The following is a 16,191-nucleotide window of genomic DNA, read 5'->3' on the forward strand; positions in this document are numbered from 1 at the left end:
GACCCCTGAAACGATTTCTGAAAATCACAAAACTGGAACTTTGCGCTGTAAACATGGACATTGCATAAAATTGTCTGCCCCTTTGATCTGTGTATATATAGTGTTCTATTTAATCCGTGACTTGCCCTGATAATGCAATGAATAACTGGCGCGTATTGTGGTCCTATGGGAAACATCATGCTCCTTTCAATGAAGTGTCACTAAGAAGGTATGCTTTTTCAAATTCTCTTAATTTCTTTGTAATGTTTATAAAAAGATAACAATTAACAGGTAATAATTATAATAACCACTGATCCTCTCATGGATTGCGTAATCATTGGCTGTTGGAATGACATTTGACCTGCTCTGTTTGCTGTGTTATGGTGACCTGCCACTTAAATACACCGTGGTTATCGATCTGGCTGCATCTTTAATTTGTTTATCCTTTTTTTAACCTTCCCACTGTTTCCATTGTGTCCAATGAGCCCAGCTAGATGTCAGAGAGACGAGAGAGGCAAGCAGAGAGGGAGTGAGAAGACATGTGCAGTCCCAGTGTTTCACAGTCGATATGAGGATGATTCATGTGTAAGAGGTGAGTAGTGTATCCTGGTAGAGTTTGCCTTTCTTATAGCCTCTGTTGTTACAACCCATTGTCCTAATGTTTCTCATTTCCATTTGATTTACTGCAGTCTCAGGTGTATTCAATAATCTGGCTGCAAATAGACCGATCATACGTCATGCTGGTAGAATGCTGAGTATCGGCTAAATGAAACAGCTAGTTTACAGTTGTTGTTTTTTTCTCAGGAAAACAGTTGCAACCTATAAAAGCTTTTCAATGTGAAGTGGGAAGACAACATTTTATAGTGGTGTGTGATAGAGAGAGGACAGGGTGTTATTTAGGAATCACTCTTTCTCTGTCCATCCTCTTTCTCTATCCCACCAGCCTTCCCTTCCTCCATTAGAGGAAAAGAGGGAAAGGCTCTTCTGACAAACAAAACCTTTAAGGAGGTTGGGAGGAGTCTTTTTTTGATGGTTTTTTTTTTTTTTGAGCTTAGTGGGCGGAAGCTCAAGGCAGATAGGGACTACAATAAAAGTGGATCCTTCAAGTTGCCTGACAGGCGGGAGAGACAAGAGAGAGAGTGAGGAAGGAGTAAAGAGAGAGTGAGAGCAGCACTCGTCTCCACTCCCCCTCCCAGCAAATGGGAGAGCAAGTCTAAAACATGTTGCATATCAGTGCTGTTGTGCTGTGATGTTGCTCAGGCAGAGCCCGGCGCAGAGCAAGCAACCTTGTGGAACAGTACTCAGACCCAGGATTGGCCCAGCCTTCACAGAGCTGGAGACCCTCTCCCCACAACATCCCTCGCCTCCGCTGCGTGCCCCTCTCAGTGACATGTACCCCGAAGAGAGCCGGGGGTCCGGAGGGGGAGCCACTGTGGACTTTCTGGAAGGGACCTACGATTATGTCGCCCCCACCCCTGTCCCAACTCCTCTTTACAGCCACTCAGGCTACTACTCTGCACCTCTGGATGCCCAAGGGCCACCCTCAGATGGCAGCCTTCAGTCCCTGGGGAGTGGGCCTACCAGTCCTCTTGTGTTTGTGCCGTCCAGCCCCAGACTCAGCCCCTTTATGCACCCGCCCAGCCACCACTATCTGGAAACCACCTCAACACCAGTCTACAGGTGAGGGAATACAATTTCTCTTCATCACCAGAGTGGAGAAAAGTGTCTGAAAAAAGTTGTTTTTGTAGACTGCATCCACTGCTTGGATGGGTTTTTTTAAAAAGTGAAGTTATAAGTCATTTGTGAGAGATGCCACTTCCAGTGCATGAATCTGATTGTTTGGTCAGTTTTGTTTGTGCTCTAGTGGAGGGAGCAGTGCAATCAGAATGTCATAGCTCATCTCCATTATGTTTTTTTCACCCACCCCATAATGATTTGAAGACAAAGTTAAAGAATAATATCCATGAAGAAATAAATTGTCAGTTTGTTTATCTTGTTCATAATTTATAAATTTCCTAATAATACTGTATTTTCTCTACTTTGTGTTTCCTACTGAGTGACTGGCTATAGGGAAAAATATTGCTATATAACTAGATTTAATATCTTTCACTTGCGTATTAGTATTGGCATTTGGTTCAGTCATCACAATACAGTTATGCACAAAACGTAATTATGTATCCGAATTATTATTTTTTTTTTTTATCTTTTGCTTTATACAAAACATTGTCACTATCTCTATAAAAATGATCAAGCCTTGACCTGGGTTCTAATTCCTGAGATTAAGGACTTTGTCAAGGACCTTGAGAAAGGAACAATACGTAAGAACAACAGAAGTACATGTCAGTGTTTCCCCTATGGGGCGCACCGCCTTTCCTTACTGCTAAGTAGTTAATAGGGCAGTGCGTAATGGATGTGCGTAATGGGTGATCGTTGCGTTTGTTTGGGTGAGCGAAGGAGAGATAGCAAGTGAAAGTTAGCGGAGTTGAGGAAAACAGTAAATGTGCAGTGGATGTCACAGTGTGTGCGGTAATAAAATAATAAAAGTATGTCTTTTGTTTCCCAGCTGCTGGGAAAGTGAAGACGGTTAGCGCTAGCAAAGATCTGGCCTGGGCTGAAGCCTCGGTCTGGAAGCTGAGCAGGAAACTGCTATATTTGGATGCTATGTAACGTTAGCTAAATTCATTGGAAGCAACGTTAATTTGCAGCATTAGTACCTACTTGTCCAGTGTTAAGAACATAAGGTACAAGACTGAACTGGTGTAACGTTACGGCTCTGTTCTGTACGCATGCTGCACATCCTGATAGTTAAATTATATTTTAATTTTCAGATGAGTCTGAAAAACTGGTTGTTAGGAAAAGAAAGGACGGTGGTGACCATGGAGGAGCTGAGGTTAGTAAAGCAAATTAGAGATGTGAACCTTTTAGGCTAATGAGGAGACGTTTCTTTTGGATTTTAATGTGCAAATGAAATGCTTGGTATTTCCACAGAAGGGAGTGAACAAATATGCTGGTTCTTACATGTTGCCTATTTTATGTTAATTTCTACAGATAAACGCCAAAACTGTAAATTAAGACAAAATGGAAACATAAATAATCCTATCTATAAAAATTCTGAGGTCATATTAGCAGGATTTTCCCTGCCTTTATAAGGCTTAAGTGGAGAAGCTCAAAACAACTTGGGTGCTGTACCATGAATGTTGAAAATGATTGTATAGCACGTCAACTAAATGACTTTTCCCACATCTAATGGTTGTAGTTTCTCCCCAGTAAACAAGTTTAGTCTTTAAGTTTTTTGGGTGTTATTTATTTATACTCTGTTGGAGCTTTTCCAACTTTTTGTACACAGATATGGTCCAAAATGAAGTTGCATATTTTTTTGCAGGGCATGGTTTGCATGCTTTTGTGAGTGTGCTTTTTTTTCTGCTTCACCTCCACTGCTACAACTCCATCCTAGGGGAAACACTGCAAGTACATAATTGTTTGCAGATTAAAGTCAGTTTGGTAAATATTATTTAAGTAGTTGGTAGTTTAGTAGTTAGGTAGTTCTCTTACTCTTTATGATAAAATACTTCTATTCAAGACATTCTTGACAACATGTCCAGCTATAATTTATTGCAAGAAAGCTAGTGTTTATATTATTATATATATATGCCTCACAATTATTTTAAGATAATTTAACTGAGCTGAAATCAATGCCCTGTTGCAGGTCTAGTGTCCTCTCCAGCCAGCAGCCAGTTCCCAGAGAGGACCAGTGTGCCACCAGTGACGAGTCCTACTGTGTGGGGGAGTCAGGGGCTGGAGCCGGGGGGTTTGAGATGGCCAAGGAGATGCGTTTCTGTGCCGTGTGCAGTGACTATGCCTCTGGGTACCACTACGGGGTGTGGTCCTGTGAGGGCTGCAAGGCCTTCTTTAAGAGGAGCATCCAGGGTAGGTAATCTGTCTGCTTCATTGAAACGGAGAGATTCAAAATTACAAGAGTGGCAAATGAATTTTTTTTACTACTATTGTTTTCAATGATAAGTTTGAACCATTTTCCCCTTCTCTTTGCATCCCATGTCTTTCATATGACATAGTGTACTACCTCCATGTACAGCTGTCTCTGTGTGCAGACAAAAGCTGATGTACTGTCGGTGGCTTAGTAATGTTTGTGATATGATTCTTCGGCATATTGACCAGTCTTGCAATGGAAGACTGGTCATAAGAAACCAATAGTCCCATGGCAATGACAAAGCCAATATACTATGTTTTAATTTTCTCCATCTCAGATTCATTTAAAATGGGAATAGAGTGTTCCTTGCTACTAAGTAACCTAAATCTGAGCTGAACCCTGGAGAAGTAATGGATTTTCTTTCCCTTTCAGGTCACAATGACTACATGTGCCCAGCAACCAATCAGTGTACTATTGACAGGAATCGGAGGAAGAGCTGCCAGGCTTGCCGTCTTAGGAAGTGTTATGAAGTAGGCATGATGAAAGGAGGTGGGTAGAAACACCAGCAGGCAGCAGATTTTCCATCTTTTCCAAGACCAACCTCTCTCTCTTTTTTTTAAATTTGTTTTATTTTATATAATATACAGTACTGTGCAATGGTCTTAGACCGGTGTGGAAAAATTAGGTAAGGACGGTTTCAAAAATAGACATGTTAAGAAATTTTATTTTATCAATTACTAAATGCAGAGTGAGTGAACAGAAGAACGATCATGTGACCACCCTTTGCTTTCAAAACTGCATCCACTTTTCTACGTACACTTGCACAAAGTCAGGGATTTTGTGGGCATATCGTCCACGGTGTATGATTAAACAGTTATACCAAACAGGTGCTAATGATCATAAATTCAATATGTAGGATGAAACACAATCATTTACTGAAACAGAAATAATTGGGTGAGGAACAGCAAAACTCAGCTAACAAGGTGAGGTTACTGAAGACTGAAGTTTATTGTCAAGTCATTCACCAGGGAAAGACTGAGCACAGCAACAAGATGCAAGGTAGTTATACAGCATCAGCAGGGTCTCTCCCAGGCAGATATTTCTAGGCACACAGGGGTTTCCAGATGTGCTGTCCAAGCTCTTTTGAAGAAGCACACAGAAACAGTCAATGATGAGGATCATAGACACAGTGGTTGGCCAAAGAAACGTACTGCAGCAGATGAAAGGCACATCTCTTTCTTGCATCTCGCGATACAAGATCGAGTCTCTTCAGGCAACGGTGAAGCATTGTGGCATCTTCTGAACAAATTTCAAAACTAATTGCCATCCATCAATTGTGGCTTGTAGCTGAGAGGACTGGCACAAATATGTGAGTGCTGGTGGATGCAGATAAGCTTGAGACTAACTTTAACATGACCTTGAAGTGATTTCCTTTAAGGAGTACAACTACTGATTAACGCACACCCACATTTTTGTTTTCATACTTCTTGAATCACATCACATCACAGGCATCTATTTAATCTGCACTGCTGCTAGAGTGTGTGGTAAGAACAGGACAAGAAGTTATTTGTGAGTTAGGAAAAAAGAAAACTGAGTTTGTGTGTGACTGTGTGCATGCATATTGTGCCTTTTTAAATGTGTATCCGCATTTTATTTTGTATTAAAAACATGTTAGGTTCTCCAGTCAGTGCCTTTGACTAGGGCACTGGCACAGATCTGGAGTTGGTCCCCAGGTGCTGTACAGTGGCTGCCCACTGCTCCATTTATGAATGGGTTAAATACAGAGGATTTCGCTACATGTATGTGGCAATAAAGTTCCTTTCATTCCTTTCCTTAAACCCCTGCTTTGTGCTTAAGGTGTGCGCAAGGACCGTGGCCGTGTTTTGCGCCGTGACAAACGACGTGCTGGAACCAATGACAGAGACAAGGCCTCTAAGGATCTGGAGTACAGAACAGTGCCCCCTCAGGACAGGAGGAAACACAGCAGCAGCAGTGCCGGTGGTGGAGGAGGAAAATCATCAGTGACCGGAATGTCTCCTGACCAGGTGCTTCTTCATGTGGATACAGTGACGTTCGTTTTTGAAATACTTTGTTGTGGTGTAAATGGTTGACTGGGAAAGAAATTTTAGGGATCATCCACTGGGGACCATGAATATTCATACCACATTTCATGGCAGTGTGGCTTGTGTATGTTTGTAGTCACTTTATAACAATTTGAAGCACAACAGCTAATATTTTTCTACTGTTTGTCTGCTGCTTCGCCAGGTGCTCCTCCTGCTCCAGGGTGCTGAGCCCCCAATGCTGTGCTCCCGTCAGAAGCTGAGCCGACCCTACACCGAGGTCACCATAATGACACTGCTCACCAGCATGGCTGACAAGGAGCTGGTCCACATGATCACCTGGGCCAAGAAGCTTCCAGGTACTGCTTAGAGTGGCAAGATAGCCACGTTACCAATAAATATTCTCAATTCTTTGTCACCAGTAGAAAAGATATTCATATTCATTTTTACTTTCTGGCCTGACCTCTGTTTTGGAGCAAAAAACTATTATTAATTTGAGACTTTCTTTGGAGTATGCTGAGATTCTGGTGATGGTAAGATCCTAAATAAAAATAAGCAGCTCTAAAAATGTGTCACTTCATGTTGACAGTTTTTTTTGGCCTGACTAAAATAGCAGCAACTCTGCGGTAGATTGTGAAAAGACAAATTCAACTACAACTGATATTTTCCTTGGGCTGTAAGACAAAAAAAAGTTCATTTATCAATCAAACAGTGTCTTTTTTTGAAAAATATTCTTATTGAACAAACATTGCATCCAGATTTAATTTTTATATAATTATCTAAACCCATAAACAGACCTCTTTGTCCCACTACCTCAAGCCCTGCCACCCTCCAGATACACAGCTGTCTGTTGCTGTTGACAATATGCAAATTTCACTTTAAAAAGACAATTTAAAATATATTATAGTGATATGGTTACTAAAAACATAAAAAAAAAGAATAAACTGTTGGGTAGACTATTAAGATTATAAATGTATTGGATTGTATGATTCCAAGTGAAATAAAAGCCTCTCAGTCTCTAGGTTCATTCATCATCAGATCTTTAGGTCAGAAGGGCAACTTCCAGTTTCTCTTAAATGAATTCTTCCCATTAATGAATATATAATAATAAGTGCAGTAATATCCGGATGTTCAGTGGTTGTGGCTGATCATTGACAGATGCACAAAGATTTGAGCTCAAGCTTTGCACAGATATTCAAAAACATTTGCCCTGTCAGTCCATAAGTGCAAAACATGTGAGTCAGGTTCTGCTGGTCACTGTGACATCCATCGCATGCCTAGTCCAAATTAGTACATATTTTCAAAAGCATGGAAACACATTCAAACGGACAGTTGTACTGTGTGACAGTGGTTGTGGCCCACGATTGTTGTCTATTGGACTGCTTAGGCAACAGCAAGGTGATAGGAGACCTTTTATAGTGGAAACATACACACACATACACACAAATGCTGAGCCATTACAGTGATGGTAATTACAGTCATCACCTTTGAGAGGATTGTTTGGCCAATCTGCTGGCACCCCATAGAGCCTAAATGCAATATAGGACACATCACCCTTTTGCATGCTCTCGCGCACACACACACACACACACACACACACACACACACACACACACACACACACACACACACACACACACACATAACAAGGTCTCAGTGTGAGTAAATCCTGATTTTGAAGTATTACAACGTTGTGCGTCACTAAAAGCCCAAAGGCACACAGTTTTAATTGCGAGGGGTCCCAAACAGGGTACAGGGAGGGGGGTCAATGGGAACGAATTGGCTGTAATTACATATGAATTGAGACAGCTGAGTGCCAGCGATAAGGCTTCTTATAAGGGTAAAGAGATTGCAGATGGTTTCATTTAAGTAGCCATTCCCTGCCACAAATCAAGGGCTTTTATTTTGATGAGTGGGATGAAGGTGCAAAGAAAACATTTAACTCTGGGACTGTTAATATTCCACACCATACTGAAGTTGACACCCACAGTTATCGACACCAGATTGTTTTCTGTGTCTGGATTTGGTCTTTATTCCTAATTATTACTGTGATCAGAACAAAACACAGTTTTTAGTGACAATTATTTGGAGTTGACTGAGAGCATCTTAATCAAAGAGCTTATATAAGCTCGCGGAAAAGTGTTGAATCTGGGGGCGCCCCAGTAGCTCATCTGGCAGAGCACGTGCCACATATAAAGGCCTTTTGAATCCAGCCCAGGCCCTTTGCTGCATGTCATCCCCTCTCTCCCACCTGTCTTTACTGTCTATCTCCTCTATCACTATCAGATAAAAAAGTGGGGAAAAGTGTTGAATCGACTCTTAACTGGCTGTGGATCACCTTGGTCCTCGTTAATGTGCACTTTGTGTGTGTTTTTCTAGGTTTCCTGCAGCTGTCCCTCCATGACCAGGTGCAGCTGCTGGAGAGCTCGTGGCTGGAGGTGCTGATGATTGGGCTCATATGGCGGTCCATCCACTGCCCCGGCAAACTCATCTTCGCACAGGACCTCATACTGGACAGGTATCAAGGAATACTAACCGGACTTCTGTGTGACACACTCTGTCCCTGCTATTCCCCCCATTTCTCTTTCTTCCTCTCACTCTCACACAGATCTTAAGAGTGATACATCAGCATTGTAGATTTTCCATTTCACACCTTGCCAGCCATTGTGCCATCCCAACACTCCTGTCATAGAGTGAAAGACTAATTACATGTTCCCCACCGAGAGGAGAGCAGCCTGTCTCTAACCTGAAATACCCCCTCATCATTACAGTGCTGAGCTGGCAACCAGGACAGATATTTAATCAAAGCCTCAATGCAAGGAATGATGGAAAAGGACGAAAGATAGATGGAGAGATGACGGGGAAGGAGATGGAGGAGTAAAATGACGAATAGAGAGAACGGGAAAATAGAGATGCAGGGAGACATGAGACATAGCTGTTTTCTGCTCTGCAGGCACAGCCTGTTCCCTCCACTTCCCACCGTGTTCAAAGTAAACAAGCTCGCCAAACCGCAGTATCTCTCTCAGAGAGAAAAAGAGAGATTGGTGGAGACAGAGAGAGGGATGAGGGAGACATGCAGACAGGAAGACAGACGGAGCTTTTACCCTCTGATGTGCCTGATGGTCCCATTTGATTCAAAAGTGTATTAGAGAATATTATCTCTAAAACCTGGTCCTCACCAATTGGATATGATGACTAAAATGCTGTGGGTCAGGGTTGACAAATTCCCTTGGCTCTGTCCTTCTAGGTTTATCTTGCACTCCAGCCACTGGATGTTATCCATCTTTCCATCACTTTTCAACTGTGCCGACAAATGGAGCGTTGCAGTGGTTCAGTCCATTAGTTGTTTATCTGGCTGCTCTTTGGATAGTTTCATGGTCGCAGATGAAGTCAGGTTATTTTTCCTCTGACGGTGCGCTGCATCTCAGAACTTGGGCTCTGTTTTTCTCAATAGCTTAGGGGGCTTTCCCACCTGAAAGTCCGCACCAAGGTCCGAACTAAAGTTTATGTTTTGATACATTCGGTTAGTTTTGATTTGGTTTCACACTGCGTTTATGCGACCGCACTAAAGGACTTTATATGACAGACCTGCGTCCTGTCGTCATCTTCTGTGTGGGCTGTGTCTCCCTATACTTGACATTGATTGGTTTGTAAACAGTTCCGCGGGTAGCTTTAACAATAATGAATGAATGAGGGATGAAAATTTAATATCATTGACACTATATTGTTTTATGGCATTACTACCTGGAGCACCAACTAGCCTATAGCCTACTCGCGGCTCGTTCAAATTCGCCAAATAAACGTCGTCGTTGTGCGAACATTATATCGTCACCGCCAGGCAGGAAAGGAGGAGAAGACAGCAAGCAATTCTTCTGCATCTTTGTTCGAGGAGAGACCAAAGTGGTAGTTTGCTTCCATATTGGCCGTCTGTATCAAAAGATGAGCTGTCACAGAAGATTTATAATTGTGTCCTCATTTCAATGCATTTCTCCGTGCATTTGTTTGTTTCCGGTTCACACGGTAACCGCCAAACTTCCTGTAAATGGTCTTAAAGTCCGAACCATCCAAAAAATGCTTTCACACTAGAAATGAACCGAACCATGGTTCAGTTTGATCCGGATCGAGACTACCTCTTTTCGTCAGACCAAATTTCGTTTGTTTGGTCCGGCCTGTGATCCAGGGGAAGTTTCACACCTGCAACTTTGGTTCGGATCAAACTGAAAAGTCTGAAAATCCGGACCAAACGAGGAAGGTGTGAAAGCCCCCTTAAACACTATAACCAGGCTTTTGAACAAAAATTTCAAAACCATGACTATAATTTTTTCAAAAAGCACACCCATTTCCCTGAACTACGCACACATCCCTTCCTTTCTCATTGCCTACACCATGTGATCATTTAGAAAGCACTAATATTCAATGTTGTTCACTAAAGTCAGCACAGCTTGAGCTTAATTAGCGCACAGTTACCCAGGTGGAAACACAAAGAGTCATAATTGATAACACACCAATCAGAACCTTCAATACATAGATAAAAGGGCCGGAGTCAGTTCATTCACTTTTGGAACAATGGATGCAGAGAGCTGTGAAGTAAGAGGTAGAGTACACCAGAGAGGAGGAGGAGGAAGAGCAGTAGGGAGAGTAAGGAGTTGAAGGAAGAGGAACAGTTGGGGCCTTTCTGAAACTAGACCCTCGCCACTTCCACTCTGACACGGAGCCACGTAGTGTATAAATACAGCGGCCAGCTTTCCGGTGAACTACCCTCTCCCCCCCGTAATTAGGATCTGACGTTGACCGCTGAATTCACTGCTATAATATGTGGATCAAATAAACAACAGTTGTATTAAGATTCAGGATTGATGTTGAGGAAAAGTGTGTTTTTTATAATAACGAAACTGAAAGCATTTGTCACTTAATTTGTGTTTGTTCATGAACCAAGTTATTTTGGTTATATTTCGAATATTATACCGTGACTTTAGATATTTACGAAAAAAGAAATATGATATATATATAATACATATTTCTATGTAAAGATTGATATTCATTGTAAAAGAAAAGCCTACATTCACAAATACAACATTTCAAAAGAAATTAAACATTATATTGAAGCATTATATAGTAAAAATTTAAAACAGTTAAGACTTTTTTCATTGTTGCTTGTTACGTGATCCCCCTGTGTATCTATCTTTAATCTAATCTTCAATGTAGACTATTTAGTTTTGGATGGAGATTCGGTGTTACACACCTTCAAAAAGACGGCATCAGTGCTCACTCGGCATTGGCGGGTTTAACAACCCGCTACCACTCCGCCCTCTTTGGTTTCGGATGGCACTCAATGTGGCGGACCCTCCGCATGAACGGAGTGGAAGTAGGTAGGGTGAGGGAGTAGCAAGCAGTTTCGGAAAGGCCCTAGAAGTTGGAGGAGGAGTAGGACTAGAATCTCTGGCCTGTCCCAGACCAAAGACAGGAAGCTGGGGCAGAATAATGTGTTGGTGTGTTGTAATGTATAGTACAGTAAGGAATAAAAAAATGTGCAAATGTACATTTGTTGTTTCTTTTGTTGTGTTCATCGTGTGAAAAGTTTTTTGGAATTTATCTCACCAGTGTGTAAGACTGTGTTGTCGTGTGTGTGTGTTTTTGAGGGCTTGTGTGTCATGTCTAAGGGCAAAGTTTGTTTTTCAGTAAGATTAAAGGGTTTTGAGCGAAGAGCTTCATTTTGATCTGAAAATAGGATGTTTGGGTATTTGGGTGAGAAGTTATGGATTGGTGTTTAGAGTTTCAAGAAAAAAAGGCATAATTTCAAGAAATGTGTTTAAGCATTCGGAAAAAAAAATGTAATCAAAATGCCTCATTTCTTTCTCTCTGTTCTCCAGGAATGAAGGCGACTGTGTGGAAGGCTTTGTTGAGATCTTTGACATGCTGCTGGCCACTGCCTCCCGCTTCCGCATGCTCAAACTCAAACCTGAGGAGTTTGTCTGCCTCAAAGCTATCATCCTGCTCAACTCTGGTGAGGCAACGTGTGTGTGTTGGCAGTTTCACCTTCTTGTGAAACATTTTCAGGAACCGAGATGCCTGGAAACACTAACAATGGACAACAGATATTCATCTCTAATAAAAACACAAGCTTTCTGTTTCTGTTCCCAGGAGTAAATATTAAATAGTGTCTAACTACACCCACAGAGGTGTATCTCTGAACGCTACTCAGGCACATTAAGCGAACAGAGTGTTCTCGAAAGGCCTGTACCGTCAATATCCCCAATAACTGTTCCCATGACAACATGACTGGAGATTAAGATATGCTATATGGAAAACTGAATAGACTGAAATACCAGTCCATGACACTACTGGCACAGCCAGGTGAAGTTTTGATTGCTGCGTGGGCAGTACTGCATCTGCAATTAATGCTCTGCTCTTATATGCATGTGTGAGTCAGATCTTTTATCAAGTTAAAAATGGCTTGAATCTGTTGCAGGTTGAGTGAGTTTTGTCTGTATGAGGTAGATCACTCCTACTGAAGTCTCTGTTAGCAAAAGAAAGGTTACCATTATTTTTTTCCTCTGTCAGGTGCCTTCTCTTTCTGCACCGGCACAATGGAGCCCCTCCACAACAGCGTGGAAGTGCAGAACATGCTGGACACCATCACAGACGCGCTCATACATCATATCAGCCAATCAGGATGCTCGGCTCAGCAGCAGTCGAGGCGGCAGGCCCAGCTGCTGCTCCTGCTCTCCCACATCAGGCACATGAGGTGAAATGAAATTAGAAAAGCTCTTAATAGGGTCTTTTACCATATTAAAAGCCATTTATGCTGAGATTTGTTCTGATAAATCCTTTAAAAGAAAGCTTGGTTCTCTTTTTAGAATTGATTGTCTGTATTCAGATAAGCTGGTTTTAATGTGAATCATCAGTAAAAGGCAGGCAGATGCTTTGTTACATGCACAGACCTTTAAAGTTATTTAATTTCATTGATGGTTGTAGAGTATATCACAATATATAAACCACAATAAAACAATTTATTTAGTAAAATGTGTTAAACCGGCACTTAAACCATAAAGACCCAAACCAACAGTAAATTTATCCTACTGACAAGTATTGCCTGTGTATCCAAAGCCACTCCGAGTCTATCCCACATACATCAACCTGATGCTATAGATACTCACTAGAGCACCAAATGTGTATTATACAGCAGCAGAAAGTAGTCCCCAATGAATACTTTCTCTTGTTTCTCCAAATAATATTGGTAAAAAACAGCTGTGCCCAGCTTGTCTTGTCTTTTTTTGCCTTTTTTTTTTTATTAAACCATATGTGAACCATTAAATATAATATAAAACATATATAACCATTAAATATAATACAAAACATATCTAAAATTTAATTAAACCATTGTGAACCTATTTTAATTAAAAAAAAAAACATTTTTAATAAGATTTCCATCTTTAGTAGGAACAAATGGGCCTGGGGCTACAGACTCTTAAATTTAAATGAATCGTTAGCACTGCACCACGCAAAATAGTTTTATTTCTGTGTATCATCTTTTAATTTTTGTACATATCGTTTGTAGCAACTCCAAACTGCATTTCATTTTACAAAACTGTTGTTTGATTTGTAGACAGTAAAAAAAAATACAGAAAAAACATTTAAAGTGGTAAACAAGATCATTTTCCAAAAAGAGTAGTGAACAAAAACCCAAACAACAAATAAAGAAGAAAAGGCAACTAAACTGCAAATTAAAGTGTGTGTGTCCGCAAGAGAGAGACTGAAAGAAATCTGAAAAAAAGAGCTATTAAGTGGCCCTAAGCTTTTTTCTTCTTGAACTTGATGCAGTTCAGAATTTCCCCAATGTCAAAGCTACAAACAGTTACTATTCATCCACTAATTCAGTGATTACATGTTGAGTTTGGCTGGATTTACAAACCTCCAAAAGTCTAGTTATTATAATGTATGTGCATATGCAATTTTTTTTGTTTTAAGTGCTAAACAAGATAATTCTCCAAAGAGAGTAGTGAATAAAAACCCGAACAATAAATAAAGAAGCAAAATCAACTGAAGGGCAAATTCAAGTGTGAATAAAATCAGACTACAAGATCAAAAACAACAAGGAAAGTTTGTTTTCCAGAAGGTATTAACAAATAAAATTATAAAATCAAACATAGCCATCGGGGACGTAGAAAGCATTCTGGAGCTACACTCATTAACGGACTGATTCATAAACCCGCTCTTTATTCCTCTTCTCCCTTTTGTTTACGCTCCCTGCAGCAACAAAGGTATGGAGCATCTCTACAGCATGAAGTGCAAGAACAAAGTGCCTCTGTACGACCTTCTGCTGGAGATGCTGGACGCTCACCGCATACACCGCCCAGACAGACCAGCTCAGTTCTGGTCCCAGGCTGACGGAGAGCCTCCCTTCATCACCGTCAACAACTGCAACAGTAGCAGCAATGGCGGCGTCTCCTCTTCAGTCGGTTCCAGTTCAGGACCCCGAGTCAGCCACGAGAGCCCGAGCAGAGGACCCACAGGTCCAGGAGTCCTGCAATACGGAGGGTCCCGCTCCGACTGCACCCACATCCTATGAGGCCGAGCACAAGCAACATCTGAAGGTCAAAAGTAATTTGTACGGATGATGTGTGTAGTACGGAATGAAAGATAAAGGTTGTATTTTAATTAATTTCATGAGATAATTATTTATAAATTAAGTGATTTTATAGTTGTAACTGTTTAGGGAGACTTTTTTTTTTCCTTTGCACTATTCCAGTTCACAACAACACAAGCTTCAGTGCAGGCAATCTACTATGCTGCCTTTCGTAGTATCTGTGATTTTGAGTGAGTACAGCTTATGTTTTCCAGGTGTTAGGTCATATTGTGGCACTCGGCTACGGTGATTTGAAATGACGAGCAGCTAATTTGCCTTTGTGTTCGCCTCAACCAAAGTGCACTTCCTATTGGGTTTAAGGGGGCTAATGGGTGTTATTTTTACTTATTAGGATAAGGATAATCAGACTCTAAACTATGATAAAAAACAGGTGCAAATTAATGTGTGATTTATTTTGTGTTTAAATTCCAACATTGTTAAAGCCTGAACGTCAGGTATTGTGTCTGAAGCGTGCACACAAACTTTAAACTTTTGGAAAGCAAATATTTCTATGATGAAATTCTAAAATGAACAGTGACTAAGGATGTATCTGTTTAATTCTGAGTAGATAAAAATTGCACAATCCAATCCTAGAGCACTGATCACATAATGAAGGAGGCAAAACTTTCAAAGCTTTATTATTTGGTAACTTCACCACATCCAGCTTTTTTGTGAATGGTAGGTTTGCTCTGTATGCTTACACGCAAAAATGTTTTTTTCTTAATTTGAGATGTTTTATGTGTGTCTGCAAGAGAGAGACTGAGAGAAATCTGAGGAAATTTGCTTTAAGTGGCCCTACAGTGGCTTTTTATCTTGAGGCAGTTCAGAATTTCACCCATGTCAAAGCTACAAGCAGTTACTATTCATCCACTAATTCAGTGATTACATGTTGAGTTTGGCTGGATTTACAAACCTCCAAAAGCCTAGTTATCATAATGTATGTGCATATGTAATTGTTTTTATTTCTGTTTAAATGGAACGAATTTGACCCGATTGTAAAGAACATATCTAATGTGGACCTGATCAGGTGTTTTCTTTATTAACTGCTTTACACTGCTAAGCACCGTTGTTAATAATTTGATTTATATAGCTAAATAACTTTTTCCATGACCACTTATCTAAGGTCTCCAAAAGAAAGCTAATGTTCTTTCCTCATTATTTGGTTATAAAATCACACTGAATGGTCACCGAACAAGTCCTGCTTCATGTTTGTTTGCATGACAACCAGCAACATCAAACACAGCTGTGCCTGCATTTTCTGTATCCTCCACATGTACAGTTGTTCAGTCACAGGTTTGTCACACAGGTAACAGTCTCTTAACATATTGAAAAAATTGCCAAAAGTTGACGTGTAGAGAATGCAGGCAGTTAAACTTTATGTTGCCAGAATACAAATGATAAACAAAGAGATGCAAGTTACAGTGTAGTCCTATATTGTGAAATCTGATCTGTGCCACTTAGAGATGATTATGGAAAGCCTCCATACAGGATCAGAAAACTGGATTTGGACAGTTGAACTGTTAAGTGCAAGTCCAGTCAAACCTGACCTGCCATCTGTTTACTGTGCATAAAAATAAAAACATTAATTGGGAAAATAT

General features: G+C 40.7%; 1 protein-coding gene across 1 annotated transcript; it reads left to right on the top strand.

Annotated features, from left to right (window-relative positions):
• The first annotated feature begins 452 nt into the window (after window positions 1–452).
• Window positions 453–16,182, top strand: esr1 (estrogen receptor 1). The gene is made up of 10 exons (XM_038726319.1): window positions 453–571; window positions 1,240–1,659; window positions 3,686–3,906; window positions 4,340–4,456; window positions 5,765–5,952; window positions 6,173–6,326; window positions 8,347–8,485; window positions 11,838–11,971; window positions 12,529–12,712; window positions 14,221–16,182. Exons 1-10 carry the CDS (start codon window positions 561–563, stop codon window positions 14,534–14,536), a joined length of 1,884 nt encoding a protein of 627 aa, XP_038582247.1. The 5' UTR covers window positions 453–560; the 3' UTR covers window positions 14,537–16,182.
• Window positions 16,183–16,191: the final 9 nt, after the last annotated feature.

This window comes from Micropterus salmoides, unplaced genomic scaffold, assembly GCF_014851395.1.
Source record: "Micropterus salmoides isolate LMB-PRFRI ecotype aquatic unplaced genomic scaffold, ASM1485139v1 Ms_hic_scaffold_18, whole genome shotgun sequence".
Taxonomy (NCBI): domain Eukaryota; kingdom Metazoa; phylum Chordata; class Actinopteri; order Centrarchiformes; family Centrarchidae; genus Micropterus; species Micropterus salmoides.

Coding starts and splice junctions, on each gene's coding strand:
- esr1 (XM_038726319.1), top strand. Junction 4,457..5,764: donor AGTAGGCATGATGAAAGGAG/GTGGGTAGAAAC, acceptor TTTGTGCTTAAG/GTGTGCGCAAGGACCGTGGC. Junction 6,327..8,346: donor CTGGGCCAAGAAGCTTCCAG/GTACTGCTTAGA, acceptor GTGTTTTTCTAG/GTTTCCTGCAGCTGTCCCTC.